At 37.1% G+C, this 24,430-nt stretch overlaps 1 protein-coding gene and 1 long non-coding RNA gene across 2 annotated transcripts; one reads left to right on the top strand and one right to left on the bottom strand.

The window, feature by feature from the left end:
• The first annotated feature begins 1,173 nt into the window (after positions 1-1,173).
• Positions 1,174-18,339, top strand: LOC147489097 (pleiotropic drug resistance protein 2-like). Its single transcript, XM_086573398.1, has 20 exons — positions 1,174-1,878; positions 1,963-2,083; positions 2,523-2,611; positions 2,758-2,842; positions 2,931-3,221; positions 3,330-3,420; positions 3,710-4,610; positions 4,692-4,852; positions 4,968-5,071; positions 5,216-5,381; positions 5,465-5,581; positions 6,365-6,531; positions 6,775-7,107; positions 7,305-7,595; positions 7,724-7,807; positions 8,435-8,568; positions 8,669-8,896; positions 9,450-9,621; positions 11,005-11,259; positions 17,625-18,339. The coding sequence occupies exons 1-20, from the start codon at positions 1,487-1,489 to the stop codon at positions 17,895-17,897; spliced, it is 4,455 nt and encodes a 1,484-aa protein (XP_086429524.1). The 5' UTR covers positions 1,174-1,486; the 3' UTR covers positions 17,898-18,339.
• Positions 9,371-10,993, bottom strand: LOC147489098 (uncharacterized). Its single transcript, XR_015202647.1, has 2 exons — positions 9,760-10,993; positions 9,371-9,645 (listed from the first exon to the last, which is right to left on the bottom strand). It is a non-coding gene; the product is annotated as an uncharacterized LOC147489098 (long non-coding RNA).
• Positions 18,340-24,430: the final 6,091 nt, after the last annotated feature.

Below are 24,430 nucleotides of genomic sequence, written 5' to 3'. Positions count from 1 at the left end.
TTCTTCTTATCATTATATTTAATTCTTAAATGAGATTTTCTTCAAGAATGTCGAGAATAAAACATTAAGATGACTTGGTCTTTGTGGCTTATAATAGTGTTCCAATACTGGTTAATATTCAGTTAATGCAGGAATCTAATCGTTTTCTTCTGGTAAATAAAAAGCACTGTGAAATATAATATTATTTCACGCTTTAATGCGACTTTATATCAATATCCTGGAATCATATATGTGTTAAAATCAATGTCTTCCTTGATTTATTCAATTTCTTTCATTTTCTTACAGTTACCAAACCCTGTACTTCCCACCATTTACTACCAATTGCATCCTAGGAATCCTGGTGGTGGAAACACTATTATTAGTGGGACTAATTTCCATACATTTGTAGGCTAAAAACCAACTGGTTAGTTTGTTTTACTGGAAACATTTGCCACTCAAGAGCTCTAATCCCACCCAAACTTTTCCACTCCCACATACAAATCTTTCCACACAATGACAATCAGTGAGTTGTGAAAGTTCCCACAAAATTAATAGTGTGAATGTGTGATACAACATTGCCTATTAGATTGAAGCTTCCCATGGGCATTATTCCCACAAATAAAAAACACCCCAAGTCCTTGAATCACCCCATGTTTAAACGTTTGCTTCAAGTTCCAACCAGGAAAAGTCAGCTAAACCATAACCAGGGGAAGTACTTATAAGACCAAAGCCCTTCCTGTGTGATAATGCACCTACAAGACGAAATTCGAGGTAATTTGACTATCCTAGGCTGTCTATCCCATCGTTATGCATCTTTGAGCGACTAGAGTGGTGTGTGTCTGTGACACATTTGGTCATTCTGTTCCTATGGTATGAAAGTTGACACTCCTACTAGATAAACTTTTCTTGATTGATTAGTTACTTCTGTTTAGTTAAAAATGAACTGTTTGAAGTCTTGAAGGCCCATTAATCAAATTGATATATATTATTCCAGATCATGTTAACTGTCTGAAGTGTCAACACGGATAGCTCAGTGGGACCAAAGACCAAGTACGTTTTCTACTTTTGGTTAGATATAACCGAAGTGATATTATATTCATGGCCTGCAGATTAGCATTTTGCCTACGCTTATAAATTCCACCTAACGACGAGTGCATGAAGTTCCATAACAATACTTAATCAATTAACTCAAACCACTGCTATCCTTATTTTGGATTCACTCTCCTTATTTTGACAGTGTGTTTCGATTCTATCGTTTCACTAATATTTATACACTTCACATTTTAAATACAACAATGAACAAACCAGCATTCTCTGCCACTCTCTCCTATCTGCTTCTATGTTTCTGCATTTTCAAAAACTCCCTTAAACCTCTTCTAAATACTTAGCTAACGTGATTTTTTTTGTTAAAACATTTGTTTTTTTGAGCTTTTCTCTCTCATGAGTTAGCTTACATATTCCGAGTGTGAATCCCTATTTAAATAGTTTTCTAGGAAAAGTTCAGAATATGGCGACGACTTTGGGGAGAAATGATCTGGCTAGGACAATTAGTAAGAAAGCCGAAGATCTTGGTAGGACGACTAGTAAGAGATACTGGGCAGCTACTGCGAGTTTTCGTGAAGTATGGACAGCTCCCCCAGATATTTTTAGGCGAAGTGGACATCAAGATGATGATGAAGATGAACTTAAGTGGGCTGCTATTGAGAGACTACCAACTTTTAAGCGTATGAAGAAGGGAATTTTAAAGCAAGTCTTGGATGATGGGAAGGTTAGTCATGAAGAAGTTGATGTTACTAAGCTTGGTGCTCAAGATAAGAAGCAGCTCATGGAAAGTATTCTTAAAGTTGTCGAAAATGACAATGAACGGTTTCTTCGTAGGCTTAGGAATCGAACTGATCGGTAATTTCTTATCATGTACCTGTTCAAATTTCTTCATTTTGTTTGAACTGTGTATTTTGATACATTTTGTTTGCTCTAGTGTAGAGTTGGGATTGAGATTCCTACAATTGAAGTATGGTTTGAGCATTTGTCGATAGAAGCAGATGCTTTTGTTGGAAGCAGAGCACTTCCAACTCTACTGAATTCTACTTTGAATGCAATAGAGGTAATACATTTTTCTTAAATATGAGAAGGGTTTTAATGTTTTCAATTTGTTTTGTTCATGACAAGTACATCTTTGTGCAAACTTATACATCCCCTATAAACAACAGAAAGAGCTTACTTTCCCGTTTTTCCCTATATATATTCTTTTATACTTTTTGTAACTTTTTATTTATATTGAGCAAGTGTATTCTTCAATGGAACTTTAAATTTTTTACTTGAACCCTAGGATTTTACATATAATACAAGTGGAGGAGGTTTGAAAGGATGACGGATTGTCATAGTCCTAATTAGTTCAACAGAGATCTATGTCATCCCTACTTATAGAGACTTGATGCTGTTATTATCTTTTAAAATTTTCTTGTCCTTCAAATACTTCCTTTGCCTTTTTAAACTTTTCTCTGAGAAGTGATTTTGTTTTTTCCTATTTGGATACATAACAGGTACTTCTTGGAATATTTAGGCTTTCCCGATCCAAGAAAAGGGTTAAGAAGATACTCCGTAACGTCAGTGGGATTGTGAAACCATCAAGGTGTGTGTTCTGAACTTGTTTAATTGTTTGAGTTCTTTCTCCGTTGTCACATTGGCATTCTATAATTATTTGATGCATGGCATATCACATATCATGTTAGCTAGACGTCCTTGCTTACCTAAATTCATCAATTTGATGATTTTCAGGATCACGCTGCTACTTGGACCTCCAGGCTCTGGGAAGACAACACTGTTGCAGGCGCTTTCTGGGAAGCTTGATAAGGAGCTAAGAGTGAGTTATCTTCTTTATTTCACGTTATGCGTGTTCTGCTTTGTATATCTTTATGGACTTCTTGTCATAACTTGAGAATAATGTACAGGTAAAAGGGAAAGTCACCTATTGCGGTCATGAGTTTTCAGAATTCTTCCCGCAGAGAACATGTGCTTATATTAGTCAGCATGATCTTCATTTTGGTGAGATGACAGTCAGGGAGACATTGGATTTCTCAGGGCGCTGCTTGGGTGTTGGAACTAGATATGATTTGCTAACCGAGTTGTCGAGGCGGGAGAAAGAAGCAGGAATCAAACCAGATCCCGAGATTGATGCGTTCATGAAAGCCACTGCAATGGCAGGGCAAGAAACTAGTCTCGTTACAGATTATGTTCTCAAGGTCTGTTGCCTTTCTTTCTAAGCTGTTGCATTTGTCTTTGGCTTTAACTGTCGGTGTTCATTTTCCAAGCAAAATTTCCATGTCTGACCTCCAACGTATCTTTCATAGATACTTGGATTAGATATTTGTGCGGATACTATAGTGGGAAATGATATGAGAAGGGGCATCTCTGGTGGGCAGAAGAAGCGTGTGACTACTGGTATGTCTTTACATAGAATAGGACTTCAAAAAAGGAGTGAATGTGTGAAACTGTCTAATATCCTGAAATCAAAGCGAGCATTGCATTCACCCTTCAAGCACAAACATGAACATTACATATAGCGTAGGCGATCTGCCAAAGACGCACGGCAATATCGGAACTTTCTGCTAGTTTCTGCATCTCTTGTGCATTTGCATTCTTGCAAAGTAATGGCACACGCGAATCTTACGATTTCATATTTGTTCAGTTTCAAGTTTGTCTAATAGCAGTTTTGTTGTTCCAAACGCAGGAGAGATGTTGGTTGGACCGGCAAAAGCACTCTTTATGGATGAAATATCAACTGGGTTGGACAGTTCCACTACTTTTCAGATTGTAAAATTCATGAGGCAGATGGTTCATATCAACAACATAACTATGGTCATCTCTCTTCTACAGCCTGCACCTGAGACATTTGATCTTTTTGATGATATTATCCTACTTGCAGAGGGTCAGATTGTCTACCAAGGTCCTCGGGAGAATATCCGCGAGTTCTTTGAATATTTGGGATTTAAATGCCCAGAAAGGAAAGGGATTGCAGACTTTTTGCAAGAGGTAACTTCCAGAAAGGACCAAGAACAGTACTGGTACATCAAGAACCAACCTTACAGATATACATCACCAGTCGAGTTTGGGCAGTTCTTCAAATCCTTCCACATTGGTCAACGCCTATCAGAAGAGCTTAGAATTCCTTATGATAAGTCCAGGTGCCATCCTGCTGCCTTAGTGAAAGAAAAGTACGGCATATCCAACAAAGAGCTCTTCAAGGCATGTTTCTCTAGGGAGCTGATGCTGATGAAGCGCAACTCTTTTTTGTATATATTCAAGACTACCCAGATAACAATCATGTCGATAATAGCTATGACAGTTTTCCTGAAAACAGAGCTGAAGCAGGGTCGAATATCTGATGGTGGAAAATTTTATGGAGCATTGTTTTTCAGTCTGGTCAATCTGATGTTCAATGGTATGTCAGAGCTTGTAATGACAGTTTTCAGGCTTCCCGTGTTCTATAAACAAAGGGACTTTTTGTTCTACCCAGCTTGGGCTTTTGGATTACCAATTTGGTTCCTCAGGATTCCCATCTCACTAATGGAATCAAGCATATGGGTATCCCTTACATATTTTACCATTGGGTATGCTCCTTCCGCCAGCAGGTAAAACCAATCCATACTTCTCATTTCTTTCCTCTGTGTGACTGTGTGTGTGTTGTCTGATCCATTCTTCAACAAATTCAGGTTCTTCCGTCAACTCCTGGCATTGTTTAGTGTACACCAGATGGCTCTCTCTCTTTTTCGTTTCATTGCAGCAGTTGGAAGAATACAGGTTGTCGCAACCACAATTGGAACCTTTACTCTGCTATTGGTATTTGTCCTTGGAGGATTCATCATTTCCAAAAGTTAGTAGCTTTTAATGGTCCAAGTGTTTCAGATTATTAGTGCTGTTAAGTTTTGTTGAATATTACTGAAATCTTTTATATCATTCTAAGCAGTCATTTTATGCTATGCCTGCAGATAACATCGAACCATGGATGATATGGGGTTTCTATATCTCTCCTATGATGTATGGGCAGAATGCAATAGCAATTAATGAATTTCTTGATAACAGATGGAGCACTGTAAGATCCCTTAGTTATTTGATGAGTATTAGTTGTGATATATATATGAATATACATAAAGATTTTGCTATGCCAATGTTTGCTACTTTGCTGGTTCACTTTCCTTAAGCCATTATCCAATATTATACCGTTTCTCTGATACAGCCCACTAATGATCCAACAACTCATGAACCCACCGTTGGAAAGATCCTCCTGAGGTCCAGAGGCATGTTTGTGGAGGATTATTGGTATTGGATTTGTATTGGAGCACTCTTTGGATATTCTTTTCTCTTCAATGGTTGTTTCATTGCTGCACTAACTTATTTGAACCGTAAGCACTGCTTCTTGTCTTTGAAACTAAATTTCTTCCATGAAAATAATCTTTGCTGAACATATTTGTTAAATGACTTGCAGCATTAGGTAATTCAAATTCTGTAATCATGGAAGAGGATGGTGAGAAGTCATCCTCTAACGGAGATAGTTCTAGGACCTCAGAAATCGGTTCAGCATCTAGTATACGCATGTTTAAAGGTTTGCAGATAACAAGTTTCATGTTTTTTTCTTTTCTGAATTTTAATTTGGTTTATTACATTTCTTTTGTATATACACTCAAGAAGTTGGCTTGGCTATAACATTTTTCATGTGATTTAATAATTGTTATTGGCATAGGAATTCGATTTCAGATTTATATTAAGAGGGGTACATTTGCACTATTGAAACATACATAACATTATAATTACCTCTGTTTTCATTTCTCTCTACTCTTGAAAGAGTTCCCACTTGATAAAAGAAAATTTATGGTTACTAACAACTGGAAAAATCTCCTGAAAGAGTACGTCTGCAACAAGAATTATATTTCACATATAGGAGACATGTTATAAAACTAATGACTCATTTCCTGAACTGGAGAAAACAATGACAATTTAAAAAAAATGCCAATTAAACAAAGTATAATCTTAAAAGTTGGTAGAGAAAAGCTACATTTATAAATTCTGTTGTTTTTGGCATATTGCCACTGCTCTCGAAGGAAGAGAAGAAATGGAGAGAGACTGAAAGGAAGATCATGAAAGTACTAACTATGTCCTAGGGTGGATAGTTTTGTAGATATGATAGAGTACTATATGGACCGCGAAATAGACTTGATAAAGAAGTATAATCTGCAAGGCCGCATATAACTGTAAGACATAACTTCTTGATCGTTTGCGGCTGTATTTTATGGGTGCCAGACATAGAGAATCTCATGATTGACTTGCACTGATGCTAATAAACTGCTGTTTTGTTATTTTGGCTGTCTGATATTGTCTGTAATTACAGGCATTCAGATGGCAGCGAGGACTCCGAGAGGAGCTCCAGATACTCCGGATCTCAGTGTATCACGTGTAAATGTTGGAGAAGAGTTACAGGGAAGAGGAATGGTTTTGCCTTTCCAGCCTCTTGCTCTGGCATTCAATCATGTGAATTATTATGTTGATATGCCTGCTGTAAGTCACTTCTATTTGATTTTTCTTGTTCCTATTGTAATTCTTTCTCCAAGTCAACCAACACATGCTCACAGAAAATATAAAAAAGAAAGAGGACCTGAGGTAGAGAAAGTTAGATTATATAACAACAAAATTCCTTTATCTCATTACATTCTGATGCAAGGCTCGAACATATAAGAAAGAAGATATCAAAATCCATGTGAGAAGTCAAGACATTTTAACTGTATCACATTCTTTCCCCAGGAAATGAAGATCCAAGGAATTGAGGACAGTCGTCTCCAATTGTTACAAGATGTCAGTGGTGTTTTTAGACCTGGAGTTCTAACAGCATTGGTTGGTGTTAGTGGTGCTGGAAAGACCACCTTAATGGATGTGCTAGCAGGAAGGAAGACTGGAGGGTACATTGAAGGAAGTATCAGTATATCCGGTTACCCAAAGAGGCAAGAAACATTTGCTCGTGTTAGTGGTTACTGTGAACAGAATGATATTCATTCACCAAATGTCACTGTTTATGAATCCCTCTTGTACTCTGCCTGGCTGCGTCTTGGTCCCGAAGTAAACAAAGAAACACGAAAGGTATGCTACTTGTTCTGTTGGAGTCTCCGTTCAATTTTCCTCTCTAAATGCATTCATGGACTAGCTACCAATTACATTTAATCTGAATGCAATTTACTTCAGTTTTGAGGATTATGACCTCTGCTATACAGTTTGTCCAGCATCATGAAGTTGGTCCTGGAGCATAATATAAACTGTGTTTTCTTTTTATGTCTCAGATGTTTGTTGATGAAGTTACGGATTTGGTTGAGCTTAATATATTGAAAGATGCACTAGTCGGTCTTCCAGGAGTAAATGGCCTTTCAACTGAACAGAGAAAGAGGCTCACGATAGCTGTTGAGTTGGTTGCTAATCCATCAATCATTTTTATGGATGAGCCAACATCAGGGCTCGATGCCAGAGCTGCTGCTATTGTAATGCGGACCGTTAGAAATACAGTGGATACAGGACGGACTGTCGTTTGCACTATTCATCAACCTAGCATAGACATTTTCGAAGCTTTTGATGAGGTATAACTAAATTTTCAAGTTTTTGGTCTCTATGTTTTGCTTTTTTGTATTCTAATACCCTGTTCTTGCTGCTTCTGTTTTATGTAAACCGGTTTCTTTTCTTTTTCTTTTTTCCTTATTCTCTGCAGCTACTGTTGATGAAGAGGGGAGGACAAGTCATATATGCTGGACCACTGGGTCGCCGTTCTCGTAAGCTAATAGCATATTTTGAAGTGAGTATTCTTCATGCTTGGCTGTGCTTAATGACTTATAGTTTTCCAGGCATGTCTAACTTATGACTCGTTCATATGAATATGTTATCAAGACTTTCATTGAAATAGTTTTTCAGTTTTCTCCTTCCAAAGAACAGTTGGAAAGCTGCTCTTGCTCAGAAGTAATAATTTTGATCAAGTGACCAAGCACTATTGGTTCTTTGAGATTATTACTTTGAAATATAACATATCACTTTCATAATAAAGCAGCACTGGAGAACATATATATTGTTAATAAATGATGCATGTGTGGACTTCTATGCTGTGACTTATAATAAGATTTCACTTATCTCATGGAGTTACTGCGACAAGGTTTTGCAGCATGTAATAAGTTGTCTAGAATTGAATGTTTTGTGCTGCTTAGATATATTCTAGTGTTTTTTTTGTCCTCCTGGGATTCTAAAATGGAAATAAGAACTGTGTTTACTTCAAGTCTTCAACTTTGACTGGGTTCCTGTCAATCATTGAATAGTTTTGCAGCCTGCATCAGAAACAATCAAGCATTACCTTTTTATTTATTTTTTCCGATAGTCAAGAATTGCGAAATTTGGAGTCTTTTAGAAAAGCAATATTCTCAACATTTTTTAGGCAGTGCCAGGAGTCCCAAAAATCAAAGGTGGTTATAATCCTGCTACATGGATGCTTGAAGTCACTGCTTCTTCTGTTGAGGCTCAACTAGATGTGGATTTTGCAGACATTTATATCGATTCTGACCTTCATCAGTAAGGGAACTATGAAGCTGCAATGTTAAATTAATCTGTTTGTAAGTCATCTGCTTATTGTTTATCCCATTTACCATTTCCCTCTTAATGCCTTTTCTAGGAGGAATCAGGAATTTATAAAAAAGCTAAGCATTCCAGCACCAGGCTACCAGGATCTTTACTTCCCTACCAAATACTCACAAAACTTCAGAACTCAATGCATGGCTTGTTTTTGGAAGCAGCATTGGTCATACTGGAGAAATCCACGATATAACGTGATCCGATTTCTGATGACAATAATTATTGGTTCTCTCTTCGGTTTAATCTTCTGGAGTAAAGGCGACCAAACGTAAGATTCAAGCCCACAGATAAATTATTGAGCAGTAGTTGCTATTGCTAATCTATACTCTTCGTTACTGCAATAATTGTCAAAAGGCTACACCGTGATACCACAAAAGCTAGTAAACCTCTTTTCAGTTGACTGACCCTTAGGGAGAGGCTTCAGAGAGAATAAGTGTTTGCTTATATACTAAATGCATTTGAAAATCTCTCTCAAGGTAAACAATAGTGTCAAGTGTCAAGTCTTGTGTCACAGAATGCATTTCATTTCATAGTGAGTGAATTGTGTAATCCAATGCACACTTAACTTTATATATTTGACAATCTAGATTTTCTTAGTTACATAATATGGATCTAAAGGCTATGTTTTATGAATCACACAAGACCAATAGTGTGCTGTACTCTGTTAACCAGTCATTAATTATTATTTTTCTTTAACTAGACCCTACTAAGTAGTTGCATCTTTCAGAAATGATCTTGGCTATTGGTTGCGAAGACTATTTTATATGCCGAGACTTTGCTTTGTTTATTTGGAGATAATTACATGCTTCTTTTATTAACAGAAGCAAACAACAAGACCTGCTTAATCTGCTCGGAGCTATGTATGCTGCTGTCATTTTCCTTGGAGCCACCACAGCTGCTTCAGTGCAATCTGTTGTGACAATAGAGAGAACAGTGTTTTACCGCGAAAGAGCAGCTGGATTGTATTCAGCATTTCCTTATGCAGTTGCCCAGGTAAGAATTGCTTGTAGGTTGAACCTGATTATATATTTGGCCGACCAAGTTCATAGAAATATAATTTACTTATTATAATTATTAAAACCAATAAATCTATTGAAGATACAAACAAAGAGGTAGTATTGTGACTCTCACCTAGGATATACCATCGATCCTCTCCAATTACATCATGAAAAACCATTTTCAGTTGAACATCAGTCTTCAAACCAGTATCTGTAATTTTTCAGACCAAAGCTTTAGATGAAACTCATGAAAGTACTTTTTTTCCCATGTCTTCAAAGATACTCTTGTTCACCTTATGCTTTACTTCGCAGAAAATTGTTAAAGCACCTCTCTAATATTAATTTTCATCAATACACAGATCATGTATATTTAATACAGGTTTTCAACAAAAGGCATGTCCCTAACACGAATATACACCTAAAAATATACACAGAAATAATACAGAGAAGGTAGTTTGACACAAATTGCACATAGCTAAAAATTCCACAGCCTTATAATTTTTCTAAAAAAACGACAATAGATTAGATGTCTAGGGGAAATCAAGAAGACATTCCAAGCAGAGGCAACCACCATGCTTGCGCTTTAAATGAGGGCGACACATCAATTAGCAATAATTTTCCTTCATTTTCTCACAAAACCTAATCTTAGTACATTCCCAAGAACCACCAACCAAAGCAAGATTGCTCTCAGAGTAGATTCCTGCGCCGAATAGACATCATCATGGAAAACAATAATTGAACGAGACACAGAAGAATTGTAAGTTTGGCTATGAATTTATCGTATGATTCACCTAAAAGCTTGCAAGACTTCACTAGCATCTGTCCTGTACATCTTGATGGCCCCTCAACAAATCATATCGCTGCTACACATTAGATAATTACATCCCGGGATTAAGGCTACGTTTTTTTATTAGTACCGTGGAATACACTTCCTCTTTTGCCGTAAAGAGGATTGGCCTTTCTCAGAGAACAAAAATGGAAGGAGAGAAAGGCAGCCTTTAAAGAGTAATGCATTCCTGAACAATGCACCCTTACCCATCTTAAAACATAAGCGCCAATACTTACGGTTGCAGTGTTTGAGAGGAATACTGCTTTGCATAGTTGCTTCGTTTGAGAATGACCCCTCCTCATATCTACATTGTTCAACATTTAATGCCTTAATGGTGTCTTACCACAGTTATGATAAGACCTTCTGAACGCAACTTCCTCTCACTGGGTACGCCATGCATCATGTGTTAAAATTATTTTAGTGAACCTTAAAAAGATTTTCTAAGATTGTCTAAATTGAAGAAAGTGAAAATATAGGAATTTCTATCTGCAATAGCTATAGCTATTTGTAATCCAAGAGAACAGATTCTTGATGCCTTTCATTGTGCAGGTGGCTATTGAAATGGTATATGTAGCGGTTCAGAGTTTTATTTACTCTTTTCTCCTTTACTCCATGATCGGTTTCCAGTGGAAAGCGAGCAAGTTCTTTTTGTTCTACTACTTTATATACATGTGCTTCACCTACTTCGCATTGTTTGGGATGATGGTTGTAGCCGTGACTCCAGGACCCCAAATTGCTGGCATTCTTATGTCCTTTTTCTTGACCTTCTGGAACCTCTTCTCTGGTTTCCTCATTCCAAAACCGGTAAGCTAGCTAAAACTCTTGTTTTATAAATAGAAATGAAACACTTTGTCAATATATCAGTTTTCTCCAAAACATAACAGGATGCTTCCAACTTGTTAACGTATCTATAGCTTTTTGCATTGCTTTTCCTAAGTATCCGAAGGATATTGAACAACAAATGGTACATATTGAACAACAAATGGTACATATTGAAATGGCTACTGTTATATTCTTATATGATGCAGTCAATTCTGTTGGGGTTTATACCAATACCAATCAATTCCCCACTACACAGATTATTTGTATTTGAACACAATTCAACTTCAATCAATAATATAAATATTCCTACAACCAAACTAACATGCTCAACTCGCTAAACAACTATTAACAACAGATAATAATGTAAAGCAGTAAAAGCAAACCACAACACAAAGATATATCGTGGTTCGGCCAATGGTGCCTACTTCCACAAGAGCTAGTCATTTTATAAAGTGGGAAAGAAGATTACAATCTCTCCTTTCAGTCTCTCACCTTACTAGATCACTCTTATCTCTTTACAAGGTTGTATCTCTGTAAATGTTATCTCTCAATCTTGATAGTTTTTAAGATTGGGTTTTCTCTGACTTTTGTGCTGCCTCTCGTGTGTTTGGTTTTGCCAAAAACCCAAACATATAGTGCCAAACTTGCGATTTTGCAAAAATAGAATCCTGCCAAATTAGGCATGGGCGCGCTCCGAATTGTGCTGCAATAGGCGCGGGGTGCGCTCTTGCCTTGGACGATGTCCAAGCGCTTGAGAGCGCCCTGATATGTCTGTCGAGGGCGCAGGGTGCGCTCTTGCCTTGGATGATGTCCAGGAGCTTCGAGTGCGGGGCACACTCTGTCTTCTCCACACAAGCTGAACTGATTTCTCTCATTCTCCTCATGTGAGGGATAACTCCAACAATCTCCCCCTCCCGAACAGTGAGGGGGGATTCCTCCATGCAATTTCCAACTCAACAGGAGGAGTCTACTACCATTCTGGCGGTAGCACAACAAACATCAAACTTACCTTTCGGTAAAACTTTGGTCATCATATCCAACCCGTTCTTGTCGGTATGGATCTTCTCGATACACAAATGCTTGTCTTCGAGTACTTCTCTAATCCAATGATAACGCACGTGTATGTGCTTGCATCTAGAATGAAAACTCGGATTCTTGCTCAAATGGATGGCGCTCTGATTGTTACATAGAACTACAAACTGTTTCTGTATTAGCCCTAGTTCGTTGAAGAACCTCTTCATCCATAACATCTCTTTGCAACACTCAGTGGCTACAATATATTCGGCTTCTGTAGTGGAGAGGGCAACACATTTTTGCAACTTTGATTGCCAAGAAACTGCTCCCCTTGCAAAAGTAACCAGATAACCGGAGGTGGACTTCATCGAGTCAACATCACCGCTATGTCTCCGCGATCGATTAGCCTTCAAGTAAGGGCTTACTTCCACCAAAGCACAAACACGATTTGGAAGTGCCCTTGAGATATCTCAATATCCACTTAACACCTTCCCAATGTTCCTTACCCGGATTTGACAAAAAACTTTTTACAACGCCTAATTTTAATTTAAAGCAATATCCGGTCTTGTACACACCATTGCATAAATCAAACTGCCCACTGCGGATGCATAAGGAATCTTTTCCATCTGACTTTGCTCATGCTCACCTTTTGGACACATCTCTTTGGTCATGTGGAACTGGCCACCAAGCGGACAATTGACTGGCTTCGCTTGATCCATGTTGAATCTCTTCAACACTTTCTCAATGTAGCTTTCTTGAGAAAGCCACAACTTTCCACTCTTTCTATCACGAGTGATCCGCATCCCAAGTATCTGCTTTGCTTGACCCAAATCCTTCATCTCAAAGGACTTACTCAAGTCTTTCTTCAGCTTAGATATCTTGTTGATCTTTGGGTTAACTATCAACATATCATCCACATACAATAATAACACTATGAAATTCCCATCTGGAAATCTCTGAACAAATACACAATGATCAGAAGCAGACTTCTTGTATTCTTGCTTCGTCATAAAGGAATCAAACTTTATGTACCACTGCCTCTGTGCCTGTTTCAACCCATACAAGCTCTTTATCAGCTTGCATACTAGGTTGCCTTTGACCTCAAACCCCTCTGGCTGGTCCATGTAGACATCTTTTTCAACTCCATGAAGAAAAGCTGTCTTAACATCTAGCTGCTAAATCTCTAGGTTCATACTTGCAGTCATACCCAATACCACCCGGATAGAAGTCATCTTCACTACAGGAGAGAAAATCTTATCAAAGTCAATCCCTTTTTTTTACCGAATCCCTTCACAACAAGGTGAGCTTTGTGCCTTGGGTGAGGATTGTTCTCATCATGCTTGACTTTGTATATCCACTTATTCTTGAGAATTTTTCGTCCTTGCGGTTTTTCAACTAACTCATAAGTGTGATTCTTATGCAAAGAATCTATCTCGTTATGCATGGCCTTCAACCAATTTTCTTTGTCTGTACCTTCAAGTGTCTCTTGATAGTACATAGGTTCTCCACCATTCGATAGTAGCACGTACGTATGTGGTGGATACTTGGTTGAAGCTAGTCTCTCTCTGTTTGACCTCCTTGCCCCATCTGCGGATGATGCACTTCTGCTTGCTCTGGTGGTGGTTCATGCATCTCATCTGCATCTTCTATACCAATAAGTACTATCCCATCATGAGCAATAGGATTCTCATCATGAGCTTCAAGCCCATGGTTCTCTGCATTCTCAATGCCTTCTGCACGTTCCACAGTAGGAATTTCTGGTTCTGAATCAACAAGATCATTGGTGAATGCTTGTAGCTTCTCACCCTCCTCAAAGTCTGCTATGGTTTAGTCTTCTAAGAACACAATATCTCGACTTCGGATTACCTTCTTGTTAATCGGATCATAGAGTTTGTAACTAAACTTTTCATCTCCATAACCCAGAAAAAATACACTGCTTGACTTTGTCATCAAGCTTGGATCTCTCATCCTTTGGAATATGCACAAATGCCCTGCACCCAAATACCCTCAAGTATCCATAATCAACATCTCTGCCTGACCATACTTTCTCTGGATAATCACTATTCAGAGGCTTTGACGGTGATAGGTTGATCACATGCACGGCTGTACGCATTGCTTCTACCCAGTAGGTTCTAGGAAGCTTAGAGTGAGATAGCATGAATCTCATCCTCTCTACAATGGTACGGTTCATTCTCTCTGCTATTTCATTCTGTTGCGGTGTCTTGGGAACGGTCTGTTCATGATGAATCCCATGACTATGGCAATACTCTTCAAACGACCTAATGTACTCACCCCCATTATCTAAGCGAATACACTTCAACAACTTCCCAGTCTCTTTTTCCACCATGTTGTGGAATTTCTCAAACACGCCAAGTACTTCATCTTTGGTCTTCAGACTATATGCCCATATCTTTCTTAACGCATCATCAATGGAGGTCACAAAGTATGAAGTTCCCCGTGGGACTTCACTTTTATAGGACCACATAAGTCTGTGTGCACTAGTTCAAGGACATTGTCCTTTCTGTGAGACGGGAATCTTTGGAAAGACACCCTGTGTTGCTTTCCTACCAAGCAGTGAGTACATGTATTTAAATGTGTACCTTTGATGTCTGGCAAAATCTTTTGTTTAGCAAGAACTTCCATCCCTTTTATGCCCATATGACACAATCTCTTGTGCCACAGTTCGGAGGAAGCTTCTTCTTCTGCCGCATTAACTTCTGCTTTACACAAACTAGCTTGTGTTTTGTAAAGAGAGCAAGTTTTCTTCCCTCTGACTGCTACAATAAAACCTCTGCTCAGTTTCCATACCCCAACGAGTTTATAAAGCCATCATCATCTAATTTCCCAGCCGAAATTAGGCTTAACCGTATGTCAGGGATATGTCTTACATCCTTGAGTGTCAAGGTGTAGCCAACATTGGTTTCTACATGAACATCTCCAATGCTTATAATCTTCGAGACGCCACTGTTACCCATCTTTACTTCACCATATTCACCACTGCTGTAGGTAGTGAAGAATTTTCTGTGCGGTGTGACGTGATAGGATGCTCCTGTATCTATCACCCACTCTGTATCCTGACATGAGGTACTAAGACAACACACACCACAATCTGACACAATTCCAACTAGGTCATCGACTAGTGCGGTAGTATCTTTGCTTGTGTTTCCGTTCCTCTACACCATGTCTTCATGTACACATTTATTCTTCTCATCCCTCTTCAGTGTTCTGCACTCATATCTAAAGTGACTCTTGGTGGCACAATAGTAACATTGCCTCTCTGCCTTAGGAGTTCTAGCTTCACCCCTAGATTTACTTCTGTCATCACCTTTAGAACGAAATGGTTTTCTGTATCTACCTCTTCCCCATTTCTCTGTGACAAGGATCTCTGAGCGAGAGGAGCTGCCTTTTGAACTCCTTCTAGTCTCCTCATTCAACAAAGACGCGGTAGCCATCTCTATGGTAACGATTCCATCCTTGGCTGCTCTGTGTAGAGATACTGCTAATGTCTCCCAACTTTCGGGGTAGAGAGCTTAATAGAAACAAAGCCTCAACTTCGTCTCCCAAATTAATCTTCATCAAATGCATCTGATTGATGGTATTCTATAATTCGTTAAGATGCTCAGACATTGAAGAACCTTCTTGATACTTCGTGTCGGCAAACTTCTTAACGACCAACACTTTGTTTTTGCCCAACTTCGTCTCATAAAGGTCTTCGAGTTTTTTCCATAAGCCAAAAGCTATAGTCTCTTGGGATATATGGTAAAAGACACTATCGTCAATCCACTGCCGAATGTACCCAATTGCTTTTATGTCAAGCTTGCTCCACTCAGCCGCAGCAACTGCTTCCGGTTTTTCTCCTCCATTCTCAATGGGTTGTGTCAAGTCCTTGCAATAAAACAAGTTTTCCATCTTGGCTTTCCAAATGGTGTAGTTCTTCTTATTCAGACTCGTCATGCGAGTGTTTATGGAATGGTCCATCTCTACAAGTTATTTAAACTCAAATCTTCTTTCAGGAGTTTTGTCAAACACCTTTCGACCAAGATTTGGATAACACCCTAGGCTAATCTAACCAAGATTCCGATACCACTTGTTGGGGTTTATACCAATACCAATCGATTCCTCACTACACAGATAACTTGTTTTTGCACACAATTCAACTCCAATAAATAATCTAAATATTCCCTACAACCAAACTAACATGCCCAACTCGCTAAACAATTATTAACAACAGATAATAATGTAAAACAATAAAAGCAAACCACAACACAAAGATATACCGTGGTTCGGCCAATGGTGCATACTTCCACAAGAGCTAGTCCTTTTATAAAGTGGGAAGAAAGATTACAATATCTCATTTCAGTCTCTCATCTTACTAGATCACTCTTATCTTTTTACAGGGTTGTATCCCTGTAAAGGTTATCTCTCAATCTTGATAGTTTTCAAGATTGGGTTTTCTCTGATTTTGTGTTGCCTTTCGTGTGTTTGGTTTTGCCAAAAACCCAAACATAAAGTGCCAAACTCGCGATTCTGCAAAAACAGAATCATGCCAAATTAGGCATGGGCGCGCTCTGAATTGTGCTGCAACAGGCGTAGGGTGCGCTCTTGCCTTGGACGATGTCCAGGCGCTTGAGCGCGTGGCACGTTTCTGATTTGTTTGTCGAGGGCGCGGGGTGCGCTCTTGCTTTGGACGATGTCCAGGAGCTTGAGCGCGGGGCGCGCTTCAGAATGGCTTGTGGAGGGCATGGGGCGCGCTCTGTCTTCTCCACACAAGCTGAACTAATTTCTCTCATTCTCCTCGTGTGAGGAATAACTCCAACAAATTTCTGATATATTTTCGCCCATTAGGAACTATTTAATGGTGACTGTATTCCATTTACAAGTTATGAAGTTGATGCCAATGATGCGAGACATCTATGAACTATCTTAGGTATATTAAACAACATGCTCTCTTAAACGGACTGCCTGTTAACAAACATATTATATAGTGTCCTGAGCAGCATATATAGGGTCTAGGCGTCTAGCACAACTTATATATAAGCTGCCCACGAACAAATTAATAAAAGTAAATTAAAAAGTTGTTCAAGACACTATATAAGTTGCCCCACGAACATATCTATTTAAGAGAAAGCCTGTATTAAACAATGTCTATCTGCCAATAATCGTTTTGTTTCGGATAAGTTGCCTCCACATGACCACATGGATACATTCTACTTCTGTTTCCGTTTTCGTCAATTGATGAGCGATTTTATGCGTTCAAATTTATTGAGTATCATAGTACACTGCATGCATGGATCGATGCTACGGTAGTCTAATGCATCATTCAACCTTTGCAGCGAATGCCAAAATGGTGGAGTTGGTATTACTGGGGTTCTCCGGTTGCTTGGACACTCAATGGTCTTGTAACATCTCAACTTGGAGATAATGACAATCTAATCGCGATACCAGGGCAGGAATTCAGACCCTCAGTGAAGACGTTCCTCAAGAGTTTCCTGGGCTATGACCAGGACTTCATCCCATACATTGTCATGGCCCACCTTGGTTTTGTTTGCCTTTTCTTTTTCGTCTTTGCCTATGCCATCAGGATCTTGAACTTCCAAAGGAGATAATGGATGCTGGAAACCCAGTTACACTTCCACAAGTTCAAAATCGTGACTTCATTGAGAAAGCTGAGTGTATGATGCGGAGTTAAAGAATACTCCTAACAGTTATCTTTCTAAAAGTTTTGCTTCTTTTCACTACTACAAAAACTATTTCCGTTGTAAAGATATAAAAGAAAGTGAAAATAAGGGTGCATAACAGTTACCCTTCTTGCACCGTTGGAAATAGATATACTACAAAAACTATTTCCTTTGCATAGCCCAGGAATATATCCGAAAGAAAGTGAAAAGAAGGGTAAAGATATATTCTTGAGTTCAATTAAGCAGGCAAGGGTAAGTATATCCGAAAGTTTAGAAAGTTGTGAAGTGTTATGGAAACTAAAGATATTTGGTATAGGTGCATGATATTTTGTTTGCCTGCTTGTATATAAAGGAATTGTTATATTGAGAATGATAGGGATTGGTGGTATCATAAATAATTTAGATTCTTGATCCATGATTCCTCTGTAATTTGGAGATGTGGTGGTTCTCATTTGTCGTCAAGTTTTCCAGCCAATAATTGTTTTATACATTAATCACAATTTTTCTGACATAATTTTTTTTTTTTTTTTATACTAATACTGAAATTAATACTAGAATCAAATTCTTTTTATTCATAGAAGAATAAAATAAAATTTTGAAATATATATATATATATATATATATATATATATTCTCTAAAAAGTAGTTACTTAAGTTAACTTAAAATAAGTACGTACGTAAAACTTAAAATGAAATCAAACCTAATATTTTGTGGTTATGAGGCACTCACCATAATAATTATCTTCCTAATATTTCAGCTCATTTGGAAATCTCTAACTAGGGGTGGGCAATGGTCCGGGTCGGACTAGCTCAACTCTAAACATTTAAAGCCCTTCAGATATTAAGGCCGGGTCGGCCTGACCCTAAAGTCAGCATAGGGTCGGGTCGGGTCGGGTCACAAGTCTAAATCTCAAGCCCTGACCCTACTCTAAGCCCTCTTTAAAGGTTTTAGGGTCGGGCCTATATATTTTCTTCTTTTTACTACATTAGTTTTAAAACTCATTTATATTAAAAAATATACAAAGATCTACAAACTCAAAGTCCCACCAATCTAGTAATAATCCTGGATAAGTCCAACAATTTAAAATGTATATCCATAATTTAATGAACTGAAGTACATCGAGAGTTCGGAATTTGTTATTCATTGTACTCAAACCTCATTACAATTACATTTAACATTGAAAAGTACATAGACAAATAATTATATTATCATTTTAAAGGAAGAAGTAATAGATATAAAGAAGAAACATAATAGCTTTGGTTAAGGGCCAGGGAAGTTAAACTGTTTCCAATATCATAAATTGTTTCCATAATAGATTCAAACGAATATAATATTACCTTTCTTATAATTTAAAAGTGATTCAAGCTTTGTATGTGGAAATGAAAATATTGGCTTTTGAACAAGTGATGGAGAAAGGTTTGAGATTACAAATGCCATTTTTCTGACAAAGGTTGTTTTTTGGTTTCTGTGTTACAAATGTCTGCTCTGTATTTCACTTTAATGGTATGGAAGGAAACCTTTAGTTCTAGACTTGGCTTGGATGTGAATAAAAATATAATTTATAAGAAGTAAGTAGGAAAAGAAATTGAAAATAATAAGTTCTAGACTTTGATTTGATGATCAAAGGAATAAAGTCTTATTTTTTATTAGGCTAGTGCTCATTATTCTTCATGGCTGTTAAGTTGACAAGTTTTTGTTATATAAGACAAGTTATTGGAAGTACCCTTGGGTGTAAGTGATAAATTACAAAGGACAATGTTATTTTAATTGAAAATATTTAACAAAGAGTTGGACAATTATGGTATGTGTATTTATAGTGAAAGTGTGAAACTATAACTAGGGCTTGGTTAGGGCCGGGCTAATGAGGACTGAATTAGGGTCGCGTCTATGTTTTAGAACCTTAGCCCTAGCCTTGCCCTAGAAGGCATTAGGGCCGGGCCGGCCCTGCCCTAAACTCTGTGAGGGCTTTAGTTATGAAGGCTTTATAAGGCTTAAGGTCGGGTCTGTCAAGGCTGGGTTAGGGTCGTTAGGGCCGTTAGGGCCAAATTCCCACCCCTACCTCTAACATAGATAAAAATTATTGTCATCTTTAAAAAGAAATCTAACGGTTCAGAATTGTTGAGTTTTTGTAATCGTTTTTTGCCAATGTTAGAGGTTTCCAAATGAGCTGAAATTTTGTAGAGATGATCTTAATATTGAGTATATCATATTCACAAAAAAATAAGTTTGAATTCATTTTGTAGGTGAAGTTTTACTTACGTATATATATATATATATATATATCACCTCTCTCGATCTATATTAAAGCATAGTACATCTTATGTGGACTATCTATTTTCTAGGTGGCGCGTTCTTGAGAGAGAGGTATGCCACGTGGAAACTCTTAAATCATAAGAAGTTTCATAATACAATATGAGCTCTTAATCTTAAGAAGTTTCCTAATACAACCACAACTCTAATAAGTCAATTAACATCTTGCAAATTTTTTTTATACAACTCCAATCGCTAAATCAATTCTAAAAAATTATGCTAATAATTATCCATCATTGAATTCCTTGCAAAAATTTATGGGTTGTGAATTTTAGAAATGATTCCAACAGTATGGTAGGGTCTAAAATCTTGTATATATTATAGCTCTACCCTCTTCAATTGAGGAAGCGTTTCTAGAGTGTCTACGTGTCATGACTAATTAAGAAAAAGTAGGGGATAAAATAGGAAACAAATATTTATCTTTATCCTTAGATTTATATTATAGCTATACCCTCACCAATCTATGTTTTGGAGCTCGCAGAAATTCTAGTTTAAGCTCGGGCCTATGGCGGGCCTGCTACCTTGATAGTTAAGGATTCAAATGTCTAAACTCCACTTGAATAAATAATATGTGTACATTGATAGCTAATGATTTAATAACCCAAAGTCTTCTTGAATAAATAATTATATATATTGGATTTTGAATTAAAAGCCCAAATCCCATTAGACCGAGTTATTAATTTTGATTTGGGCATTTTCTTTTGTTCATTTGTTTTTGTTTGCTTGAGCCCAATTAAACTGTAATTACCTCTTATATATCGACATAAAAAATGAACTTACGTGTTTGTTTGTTTATTCCACGTGTAACTAACACTCACTAAGCTCTAAATTTTGAGTACATCTTTGATAACTTCATTTCCATATTGTCCTTCTTGGTTTTTAAGTGTTCCAACTCTTCCAATGAGCATTTGCATGACGCAAACTTAAAATTGTAGCTTGGACTTAAGTTTCCTTCTTGAAGAATCTCGGGATCAGATGTAGAGTGAGAAATGTGAGCACAGCTGTTGTTAGGAAATCTCTCTCTAAATGAGTCATCTTGAACTATCTTTTTCTACCTTTTTCTCTAACAAAGTCACCTTGTGTACGCAGTCAAAAGTCAAAAATAATATTTTCTCCTTTGCAGCTCTTGGAACCAAACAAATAAATGCTTAGTTCACTTGTTGTTGCCAAAACAATATCCAAAATTGATTTTGCTACATACTTACACTATTTACAAAATCAAATTCAATCATTTCTGATGGGGTTGTTCCTGGATTTAATCAAGTTATGAATGTGAAACTTTAATAGTAGAAAAGCACTCTGAGTTTGACTTTTTCTTTAACTATCTATCTATCTATAAGATGAGTTGATCTCCATATACTATTATCAATAAATCAAGTTCTACATAAGAATAGACATGTTATATAGCATCGTCCATTGGTCTTCATCTATTACCGCCCTTTACATGAGTCAAGATTAGTGTGCACGTTCATATACATTCATTCCGCTAAGACTAAGACAGCCCAACCATTCACATATTAAATTTCAAGTAACATATAACAGCAAGCCAGTAACAATGTAGTAATTTGAAAAAAAAATTTTTTTTTTATAATAATCCGCAATGCATAACAAAAGCAGGAATGCATACAGTTCAACCATCTCAAGCTTTTATATATATACAACTTCGGAACCTAGCAGTGCAAAGATCAAATTTTTACAAAAACATTATATGTAGTGGATTGAGTACTCGTGGAGAAAAAAAAAATAGTCATGAAGAAGAAGGCAAAAAAAGGCATAACATTATAGGAGGCATGAAAAGCATGAATACTTGATGAAGAAGAGCTGAGGTTTAGTTACGCAGCTTGCCAGAAAAATCAAACCACAAATAAATATACACCTCTTGAACTTTTGAGAATTTGAATTTTCCTAAGAAAGTTTGAACAAACAGAGACTTTATGTTTGAACTTTGCAGATAACCAAATTTTTGGTATAAAAATGAGTTGTTGGAAAGTTATAGACCCATAAGAATGGAGCCCTAACGAAGATGGGCATTTGTCGAACGTTGCATTGCAACGCTTTAACTGAAAGGTGCACATAGTTTTGTGCAATGAGTTGTATTGTGATAATAGTTACTGTAGTTCATAAAGAAAAACAAACGTACTAAACCCCAACATAGTATAAAAAGAAATATCTAAAGGCAGCCCTATATATATCACTCTTCAGCCATGGTTGTTGAATTCATTGCCCTAAAAATCAATATGCAACCTTGCTCCACACTTCTCAATCTTCCCCTTGAAGTGAATTGAATCTTCCTACATCACCAAAATGCTATACACAATATGCTATAGATTCTCCGTAAAACCAAAATGCTATACACAATATGCTATCAATTCATATTAGTAAGGGATTCACACCATGCAACTATTAGAAACTATGAATATACAATTATATACTTAAAGTACGTGACTTTTCTCAAAAATTTCGACAGAGTCTCCTCTATATTTTCGACATTTCATAAATATAAAACCTATAATAACCTGAAAATTTAACCCAGCTACTTAACCGTCTCGATGAATGCCAGAGCAGTTAAATAACTGGTTAAAAAAATGAGATCACTGCAACATTATGACTTAATTAGTACAAAGAACTTAATGTCTCGACTAATGCCAGATCATCCAAGCACCTCGTACAAATATACTTCTCATTAATTAACACAGCTACTTAACCATCTCGACGAATGCCAGAGCAGTTAAATAACTGGTTTAAAAAATGAGATCACTGCAATATTAGAACTTAGTACAACAAAGAACTTGAATGTCTCAACTAATGCCAGATCATCCAAAGCCATTACCGAAAACACATTAAATATATACTTTCGAGTCCAACACCTCAAAACTCGAACAATTATATACCTAAAGTACGTGACTTTTCTGAAAAATTTCGACAGTGTCCTCTGTATTTTCGACATTTCATAAATATAAAACCTGTCATAACCTGAAAATTTAAAACAATATACTTCTCATTGATTAACCCAGCTACTTAACCGTCTTGACGAATGCCAGAGCAGTTAAATAACTGGTTTAAAAAATGAGATCCTGCAACATTAGAACTTAGTACAACAAAGAACTTGAATGTCTCGATTAATGCCAGATCATCCAAACACCTCGTACAAAGCCATTACCGAAAAGACAAATTAAATATATACTTTCGAGTCCCATAGCTATCAAAAGGTTTATATCATTAACAAATTCGAATGAAGACATACCTCTTTCGACTCAAATTTTTCCAAAAAACTTGAACTGTACCAAACTCCTAATCAAATAACCCCAGCTCCATGAGCCACAAAGTCAAAAGTTAAACCAACTAGACACGGCTAACGGAAAACAATAAAATTCAAATGTACGAAAAAAACGATGTTAACCTATAGTTCAAGTTAGTTCTTTGAGATTTGATAAACATGCTACTCATTGAACTCACTATTTAGCGACAATACCATCCCTGTATATAAACAAAATCTGAATAGCTTCTTGAATCTTACAAAAACAATATCAACATTCATCACGTACAAATGTCAGATTAATTAAAAGGCTACTCAAAAAAATATCAAGTCATGTCTATTTCATGTAAACAACACATAAGTGGTTTCCATGTAGTTCATATACACTTCAATAAGTTTTTAAAAAGCCCCTTTGAATGGGTGTTGAAAGGCTAGAAAAACTTCTCTATCAAGAACCTAACTTCTTAGAATTCATCACATGGTTTCGGTCTAGTAATGACAGAATGTGTGATTTCATTTAGAAAAGTTGTGCGACTCCCCAAAGGTTAGCTTGGGGATCCTTTTAAGAGGAACTTCAGTTGGGCCTTTTATTCACTATGGTATATCTAGAATGGTCATTAATAGAACTAAAAGTCTTAATGCTGCAACTTTGATTAGTTCCATGTAGAACAATGTTAGCATGTGGGTTTTGCACTCTAGATATGAGACTCAGTGTGTTAATGATGACCCAATCTGGCGTTTGTGCGTTTCAATTTTCAGACTCGGGTCTTGATTCATCTCAAACCCCAATTTCTTATGCCTTGCCCAATTAGACAACATAAAGCAAGAGTAGTAGAGCATAAGAATTTGTGAACAACTAAAAGAACCTTGCAATTAAGAGTTCTATAAACCTCA

Source organism: Coptis chinensis, chromosome 7 (genome assembly GCF_015680905.1).
Source record: "Coptis chinensis isolate HL-2020 chromosome 7, ASM1568090v1, whole genome shotgun sequence".
NCBI lineage: Eukaryota > Viridiplantae > Streptophyta > Magnoliopsida > Ranunculales > Ranunculaceae > Coptis > Coptis chinensis.
This window is presented reverse-complemented; position numbering and strand designations above follow the sequence as displayed.

Excerpts from the sequence above, each read along its gene's own strand:
- LOC147489097 (XM_086573398.1), top strand. The coding sequence starts at position 1,487 with ATGGCGACGACTTTGGGGAGAAATGATCTGGCTAGGACAATTAGTAAG. Across the intron at positions 6,532-6,774 it reads ATTATGTTGATATGCCTGCT|GAAATGAAGATCCAAGGAAT; the intron begins GTAAGTCACTTC and ends TTCTTTCCCCAG. Across the intron at positions 9,622-11,004 it reads TTCCTTATGCAGTTGCCCAG|GTGGCTATTGAAATGGTATA; the intron begins GTAAGAATTGCT and ends TTCATTGTGCAG.